The sequence below is a fragment of the Lygodium microphyllum genome, chromosome 16 (genome assembly GCF_053477565.2).
Source record: "Lygodium microphyllum isolate KBCC chromosome 16, Lygodium_microphyllum_v1.1.10, whole genome shotgun sequence".
In the NCBI taxonomy this organism is placed as follows: domain Eukaryota; kingdom Viridiplantae; phylum Streptophyta; class Polypodiopsida; order Schizaeales; family Lygodiaceae; genus Lygodium; species Lygodium microphyllum.
The window spans coordinates 92,239,459-92,248,274 of record NC_141150.1 but is presented as its reverse complement, the minus strand read 5'-3'; the positions used below and the strand labels follow the sequence as shown (position 1 = coordinate 92,248,274).

At 39.9% G+C, this 8,816-nt stretch overlaps 1 protein-coding gene across 1 annotated transcript; it reads right to left on the bottom strand.

Moving 5' to 3' along the window:
* Positions 1-2,076: 2,076 nt before the first annotated feature.
* On the bottom strand, positions 2,077-5,939 carry LOC148023120 (monosaccharide-sensing protein 2-like). The gene is made up of 5 exons (XM_087695317.1): positions 5,861-5,939; positions 4,607-5,173; positions 3,244-4,352; positions 2,927-3,114; positions 2,077-2,823 (listed from the first exon to the last, which is right to left on the bottom strand). Exons 1-5 carry the CDS (start codon positions 5,937-5,939, stop codon positions 2,328-2,330), a joined length of 2,439 nt encoding a protein of 812 aa, XP_087551443.1. The 3' UTR covers positions 2,077-2,327.
* Positions 5,940-8,816: the final 2,877 nt, after the last annotated feature.

The window sequence follows — 8,816 nt, the reverse complement described above, 5'->3', positions numbered from 1 at the left end:
GATGAAGAGACAGGAGGCCAATAATTTTTTGAGAATGAAGTGGACTCCTCTTTCTGTGGTGATCTATCTATGGACTTTCTAGTATACGCTGAGCTATGCTAGAAGTAGATTGACATGGGGCCATAGTCCAAGTTGTATTTGCATCCGCTTGCTCAATTCGTTGATAATTCACTTTAAGGGTACTTTAGTATATGCGTTCTAATTAGCATTTTTTTTTCAGAGTTATATTATTGTGCTTTACCTAAATCTTTATATTGATTATGCTAACATAATTTTCTATCTGTGCAGATTACCTCTAACGATATCCAAAGAGAGCAAGATGATCCAAGGGAACACATCAAGAGTTGCATGAGATATTCATACGTATCTCTCCAAATTAGATGGACCAATTTAGAGATATGGAAGATCAAGAGCTGTCACAGAATCCAAGTTTCGCTCAGCCGTCTACTACTACAGATGGCATCCCTATGGGTGCTACTCCAAGAGATACTACCTTACAGGTACACCAAACATACAATAGTCTCCTAGTTATGCCCAGGAGCGTGGTCAAAGGTGTGGGAGAGGTACGAATACCTCATAGATGATAGGACCTGCTGTAATCATGAATGATGAGGAGAGAAGGGTAATATCTTGCATGAGGGAGTTGTACCAACAAGTATTTAGGCACAACATTCTGCACTATAAGAAAAATAAACCTGAGGGGAGCAAGGACTATGTAGTGACGTCTTTGTATGAGGAGTTTTCGATATCTACAACAACAGAGAGGTTTTCCATTAGGTGGATGATGGAGTGTATGCATGCAAACATGTCACATAGACGATCAGACGCATATAAGGCAATCAAGAGTGGCACCTCAAAGCCCAAGTTTTCTAGGATGATGGCAAACACTCAAGAAGGAGACCACATATTCTCCAGGATGATGGCAAGAACATCGACAAGTAGTAAGGGCACGATTGGAGGCAAGGGTCATGCATCATTTGGGGAGTGGCAGCCACAGAACTTATTTGGAGGACTTTATAAGTTTTCTTTTGGTTCTTCTCGCTTTCTTATTTGGAATATCATTTGTACTAACAATCATATTTCTAATAATACTATTCTATTTTCTTTGCAGGATTCCATCACAAACTATGATCCTATAGGTTTGAAGACTTGATATATGGAGAGACAGAGTCTACTACACTTATCGATAGATTACACATGCACGATGGCCTAGTAAGTCAATCCTCTTTCTTGTCGGTAGTCACTAGTTTTTTTAATGATGCAATATGTATAATGGACTAATGTCTGGTTGTTCATTTTGTAGAGTTCGTTCGACACTCCTTTGCATCGGGACGGACTTTTAGATGGCAAGGATCTGCAGTAGGGGGGACTTGGATTCGTGTAGTGCACGTCATCTTTATTTTGGTCATGTGATCTATGTAAGCCTCTCCCATGTAGCATTCCTTTGATGTACTTATCATCCTTTGTATAAACTCGCACTTTGCGATATTTACAGATAGATTTTCATGTTTGTCTTGGCTCTCCTCTCCATGGTTCCGTGTAATTTCATGAGTTGTCATTACTAGTCTTGTACTTATTTTATGAGTTATCAATCTTGTGGTTTTAAGTAGTTTCTACGCCCATCTTGACGATGATTGCGTATCCAATATGTAATTGCTTTGCAGAATTTTATACAGCACATGGTGCTATGGGCAAGTTGCCCTGCCACAACTTTTTTTTTCTTTGTAACTGTTGCTATTTGTGTCACTAATTTACTACATGTGTCGCTGGATTTTTTCAATTTGGCCCCCACAAAATTGGGAGAGAAACAACCAACTTAGGGATTAAGACTTCGTCCAAAAAGCTGCAATAAATGGATTGTATATAGACAGTTGTTTGTAAATAGAATATCAATCTTATACTGTGGTGATTTCTCATTAAGTGTGCAAGATTAGTTCTTTGTGGAAAGCTGCATTAAGCACAATCTTGATTAAGCCAGACCACTGAAACACAATGTTAAGACTCTTGTAGAAGTCCACACATTAGTGTAGTCTTGTGGTGTATAAAGAATTCTGTTAAAAATCAGGGCAAGTGCTGTGCTATGAATGCACTAAAATAACTAAAGCTGCAAAAAAGATGCTGGGTCCTGCTCTAGTTTTACATACCAACAGTGTTGGCATTACTTGAAGTGTGGCTTGTTTTCTGTGAAGTTGTTTGAAGAGACTGGTTTGTAACCAGTGAGCCTTCATATCACGATCCCTCGTGTGTGAGTCCTTCTAGTCTAAAGTGTGCAGCACATGCAATCATACATTGATCCAGAGGAGCAGTTGCATAGATCCAGAGTCTGCTCACACCTCTCGAGATGCACTACTGACAATGGTTGGATCATACCCCTTGTTTTCATCCCTTGAATATTCATGTTGCTTAGCAGCTGACAACACAAAGAACTCTGAGATGACTTCCAATGGGATCCCCTTTGTCTCTGGAACCTTCTTGTAGACAAACCACCATGATATTAGACTCACCACAGCAAATACTGCGAGCATCCCTCTTAGGCCAACATATGCTATCATTGCCGGAAAAGCATATGTGATTACCACAGTGGAGATCCACATAGTTGCTGCACAAATTCCAATGCATGTGCCTCGGACTCTGGTTGGAAAGAACTCTGCGCACAGAATATTTGGGATGGGCCCAAAACCCATAACAAAAGTAGAGATGAAGATCACTAGAATGATGAATGAGAGGCTGGCTTGGAGCACTCCTGTTGAAAGGAAAGTAATTGCCAGAATGAGGAAAATGAGAGAGACAGACAGCACTGGAAGAGTTGTCAATAGAAGTTGCCTGTATAGCAATCAAACAAAAAACTTAGCATGAGTAATATAAATTCAGAAATTTGAGCCTTGAAATTTCTTTCTTCATAACATTTATTATGAGTAGTGCTTACCTGCGCCCCAACTGATCCATCAACCTCACTGCAACCAGAATGCAAGGAAGCATCAACAAGCCTGTGACTGCACTTGCCAGCAAGGAGCTTGAATCATTATCAAGGCCAAGTTTTGAGAGTACTACTTCTGCGCCAGCTTCTTTCAGTATTTGAGGTGTGTAATACAGGACAGCGTTAAGACCGCTCAACTGTAAACATCAAATCATATCATAATCAGTTTTCAAACATCAGACATAATCCTGATAGCTTCTATGTTTCTTCCAAGTTTTTGGAAATGGCCCGTTAACATTAAGAAATCATTAAAAACTCAAATGTACCTGCTGCAATAGCTGAAGACAGCATCCAACCAACAATGCCCGCAGGACTGCCGGTTCCATAATCTCACTCCAGGCAGGACCTTTAAGTGCTATATTGGATGGATGCAGGATAGCAGGTCCAACCGCTTCCTCTCCGAGAATGTTTCTGACAGATTGAGCTGGAGTACCTACTAGTGCAGATACTTGCAGGCCTATCTCTTGGTCACCTCCACAGAAGGATTGATGTACAGATCCTCCACGAGATGCTGCATCCTTTGGGTGCAGAAAAACTCTCTTGATTGAGCCACCATCCTCATCATGAGACCATTGCCAAGCAAGCTGCCAGCCCCCACCAATTGCTGAGCTTGTGAAAGATTCCGCTAAACTTTTAGGAGTAGAAATCTCATTAGCATTGTTGCTCATGTAGCTTAATCTTCCAGGACCATCCTTAATGCTTCTAGAGGTCAAACTTCTAGGAGTTCTAGGGCTAACAGTTCCAGAGTGTCCATTGAGAAAATTTCCGTTACCCATCCTGTTGCTACCCCAAGAGTGTAAGTTTCCTCTTGAGCCATAGCCTTCACCATCAGTTAGAAATGATTCAAAAGGCCTGTCAGGCTTCTCAAGCTGATTGGCACTTTGTGTTGCCGAGAGCAAAGGGGTTGTCAGGCTGCCTTCCTCATGATGTGTAGGGATTGCACCTTCTATATCATACGGCGTTCTTGCAGGAGGAGAATGGCCCAAGTATGGAGAACTCTCTTCATCAAACCCGTCTCTAAATAGCCCAGAATTCTCAAATATGCTTGAGTGGTCAATACTTTGAGATCCTTCATGCAAGTCTCTCATGAAGGTAACAACTGCATCTGGTGCTATAGACACGTTGCTGCTATGCGACTCAATATATTTCGTCAGATTTGCTCCAGAGCCTGATAAATGCTCTGAGTTTCTAACAGATGTGGCAACCCATGATACACCATCATCTTCTGACCCCATCATCAGGACAGACTTGTCGTCCTCCTCTATGCATTTATCTTCATCAATTGAATTCATGAAATCGGGCACAGGTGCAAGAACATATTCTTGCATTGATTCCTCGTGAGACATCAGGCCCTCAACAAGTAGAGCAAGCTCAGCTGAAAACATAAAAAGACGGTAATCAGCATACCAAATCTGAAGAGCTATGGGTTTTGATGCAGATTCAATATATACTAATTTGACCTCATCGAACTAGAGATACCAAAGACCATGCTATGGGCCTTGATGCATATTTAATACATACTGATTTGACATCTTCGATCTAGAGATATCAAAGAGCATGCTGTGGATTGACGCATATTCAACACACATTTGACATAACGTCATCCAACTAGAGAGCAAGATTATTTACCTGCGACATCTTCTTTGTTCCGGAGTCTCTGAAGCACCTTCTTGGCCTTGATCATTTCCCCTTTGCTGACAAGCCAGCGTGGCGACTCTGGCAGGTAAATGAAGCACAAGGCCAGGAAGAGAAGGGAAGGAGCGAGTGTGACACCGAGCATTGAGCGCCAACTGGGATGTGCCACGAGAGACAGTCCAAATGATAGGGAGTAAGCCAGAAACATGCCAAATGATCCAGAGAGCTGTGGGAAGGTGGAAAGCTTCCCGCGAACCTCCGCAGGGGAGGCCTCTGATATGAAGAGAGGACATATTGCGGAAGCCAAACCAATCGCTGCTCCTGCTAGTAATCTGCCAACGATTAGCAAGGGCACATCAGGTGACCATACCATGACGATCCCCGCAATGGTGTATAGGGTTGCAGACACACACAGAGCCCACCGTCGTCCAAGCCAATCTGCAAGTAGCCCTGCACAGAGCGTACTCATGACTGCACCAAGAAGAGCCGAGGCCACAATCAAGCCCTCTATGGTGGGCTTTCCATCCAGGTCAAAATCGGCCTTGAGATACAGGAGAGCTCCTGCAAGCATGAGAAGAATTTGGCATTAAGCCTAGTACTCTATATTGGTAGACATGTTACATGGAAAAGGACATGAACATGGTAGCTAATCTAGTCTAGCTATTAGAATTCTGACATTGTATATGATCTATCAGTGCCCTAGAGATTACTACCTTAGAATTAAGCTATTTAAAAATCAGACAATGAATGTGGTTTGTGAGTAACCTAGAGATTTAATGGTGTTCTTACTGTACTCATATATGGGCTGGAAAACAAGTGATGTATTAAATTCAGCCAGACACTTGAGTATGCAGCATTTCCTAGTACGGTTAAGTATTACTTCAGCCTAGTGAGCTATGGCAAGCACAAATTGGCAATTTAATACAGCCACACAATTGACTATTGGGCATTTCCTGATATGTTAAAAAGTATTTGGCAGTTCCTAATTGGCCATCTAGGACAGCTATTTGGCATTTCCTAATACGTGAAAAGTATAAATGTAGCCTAGTCATCTGTAGCAAGAACGAATTGGCAAAGGGCCAGGAAACTCTCTCTCTCTCTCTCTCTCTCTCTCTGCGTGAGAAAAAGACTGCATGCACACATGCACTGATCCCTTGCATGTAAAGAGAGAATTCCTTTGACACAAGCTGTTATCATTATGATAGATCAGAAACCAGCTCACGAGAGAGAGAGAGAGAGAGAATATACCTGCAATAGCTCCACCATGCCATCCTTGTAGCACGCTGCCAACCGAAGAAGCCAGGGCGACTGCCGTGACAGTGTCCATGTTAAAAATCTAGAAGCTTCTAGAAGGATACGACGAAGACGGAGACGAAGAAGATCAGAGCTGATGCCGATTGATGATTGATGAGAAAACGATCGAGCGATGAATGAGAGGGCAGATGAGCGTGTGAGAGAAAGAGAGAGAGAGAGAGAGAGAGATCCCAAACTGCAGTTCGCCGTCGCATGCACACCTACTTCATCAGCAACCAGCCTTGCAGTATCTCACGGCATACAAAATATAAAAATTTAAGGAAAAGCAGCGCCCAAAAGCGTCCGATTTTTCGTTTCAAAGAAACGGAGAAGAACTCGCGTTGTAAAGGAAAACAAAACAAACCAAAAAAATACTCGCGTTAAGAAGGAAAACAAAATAAACGAAACTATTTTTAAAAAAAGAAAAAAGAAAAAAAAAGAAAGACACATTTGAGACAATTCAGCAACAAGAGAAACTTTTCCCCAAAGATATGGTTCATTGCCGGGGTTGGTAAGAAATAGCGCGGAAGGGATTCTTTATTCTTATTGCACCTCTTGCAAACTTGCAACCCTAAACCCACTCTCTCAGCTCTCTCCTCCTGTGTCGAGTCTATCTTTGTGTAGTATTAGCTTGGGTGCCATGGGGGCTCCAAACTTGTTGGAACCTAAACCCCCATTTGCTAGTGTTCCAATTCAAGTTCCACCTTCTTAATAAAGTCTTTGGGTAGGGCCGAGAGGGCCCTTAAGAGAATTATGAAGTTGCTAACACGGAATAATGCCCAATCTAAATGTAAATTATGAAGCTAAATTGAACTCTGGATGCCTTTCAATGTCTCGCAGTCTCCTCTTTCCAATCATAATAGAGTTCTCTTTATAAAAAAATTCAAGGATAGACTTTACCAAATCAGGTTGTATTACTGCAATAGGTGAACCATAGTTTTTAATTCATTTCTAGCAACAAGAACACAAAGTAATGATGAAATTGCTAGATTTCGATAGTAATCTCTTCTCGAATATCACATACTAAGTGGTTAAAACATTAGTTGTTGAAATACCAATGAGTATAATAATATGGGATAGGAAATTTCTTAACATAAATTGCTTCAAAAGGTGCTCTACTTCTTTCTAAGAAGGTACAAAGTGACAATTCGATACCTTGTTACTTAGACATTTAAACAATAAACCTATAGAGACCAAGTTACATAAATGTCTAGACACTTAAACATTGAGACACCTTTGCTAGACTAGGGACTATCCTCTTGGTTGCAAAAAAATCGTAGCTCAAAAACTCAATCCCTTACCCCAATATAACCCATGTCGTTTTCTAGAAATGGCTTAGTGTGAAACCATGATCAGTTGTGTTAGCAAACACCATAACACAACAAACAAACACTCATACTTCTTGAGGTAACACTCATGAAGTCTTCCAATGCAAGAACAAGGTATGTACTACAACGTTTACAAACACAAAAAATACAAATAAAAAAAGGATACATGCTGCTAAATATAGCAACTACTTAGTGTCAATAAAAAATATTCAACACAACATTCTAGTAATCCTTGTGAATAAATGTATTTGGGAACAATCAACGCTCATTGTAAAGGTTAATCAAAGGTTGCTTTTTTTTTTTAAAGAATACCCCAAGGTTTCTTTTTGTAAGTTTTGCAGAGTTAATCTTCTAAGACTAATCTTCTTTAAATCTCCTTCTAAAATATAATTCAGGTTCATAGAGATAAAAGTCACTAACATAGGCTCTAATATTAAAGTCAAACATAAATTGTTTAACTAATTTCATGATACAACACATAATTAAATCCGTGGGTTTTTTTTAAATAAGTGTATTTTCATATTTTTAGAAAGTATCCTAAGAAAGTTAAAATTTAGAATTTCAATTATGTACTATTGAATCTCAAACCTAGAATGTTCTTGCATACATTTGCAGCTCAACTTGCCATAGTTCTTGTGCTCAAAAGATCACAAGCATTGATGTGTCATCTTGGTGCTTTGTAAAACTCGTGAGATTTGAACTCTTGGAATAGTTGTGCCCGAGCTCCTTAGAATGATATTGCTAATAGCCCATTGGATGGAGTTTCTATTCACCCTTGCTTGGAAGTGTTTTTTCATACCCTTTTCTTGCTTTAGTCTTATATGACTCATTAGCTCAATCTCCTCGATCTTGGTTGAGTTGAAACTCTATGTTGAGGATAGCTAGTATGAACCATTGGGCTATGTGTTTGTTCCCCTTAATAGAACTAGACATGTACGATATCTTGTTCATAAACCATGTACAAGAATTGACTTGATTGAATGTCTTTGGCTATGTAGTGGTTTGAAAGTACATAAGATTGTTCCCAATCTTGTGTCGTGTCCACTTTCTCTATTTTTCTCCTCTTCCTTGGAATTTTTGTTTCGTGAATTTTGAGTTTATAATATTTTGTTGTATTGTGAAGATTCTCGACAATTGGGTTGTACTAAGGCATGTACTCACAGTAACAATATAAGTGTAGTAATTGCCTAATTTTTGCTATAATTGCTTATGTTTGAGTTTAGTACTCACAAGCATATGGGCAATTAAAATAATGTTTCTATGAGTGTTGAGGCACACCTCACACTTGAGGGATGGATTTAAATTATGGTGCTTGTACTTGCCTTGTGTTAGATGGTAGTACTCATACTTAGAATACATGCATAAGGTAAATTACTTGTATTAGAGTAATTTGTCCTCTATTTGTATTATAGGCTTAGCTCACCCTTCAACAATAAAATTGCATATGTATATTATGGGCTTGGTTTACCCTTTAGCAACAAAATTAAGTGTTAGAGTAATCTATCCTCTATGTACATTAGAGGCTTACCTTACACATATTGATAATATGGTGCACATTTTTCCTCTAGGTGTATTATAGGCTT

Excerpts from the sequence above, each read along its gene's own strand:
- LOC148023120 (XM_087695317.1), bottom strand. The coding sequence starts at position 5,939 with ATGGACACTGTCACGGCAGTCGCCCTGGCTTCTTCGGTTGGCAGCGTG. Across the intron at positions 4,353-4,606 it reads GAACAAAGAAGATGTCGCAG|CTGAGCTTGCTCTACTTGTT; the intron begins GTAAATAATCTT and ends TTATGTTTTCAG. Across the intron at positions 3,115-3,243 it reads GTCTTCAGCTATTGCAGCAG|TTGAGCGGTCTTAACGCTGT; the intron begins GTACATTTGAGT and ends TGATGTTTACAG.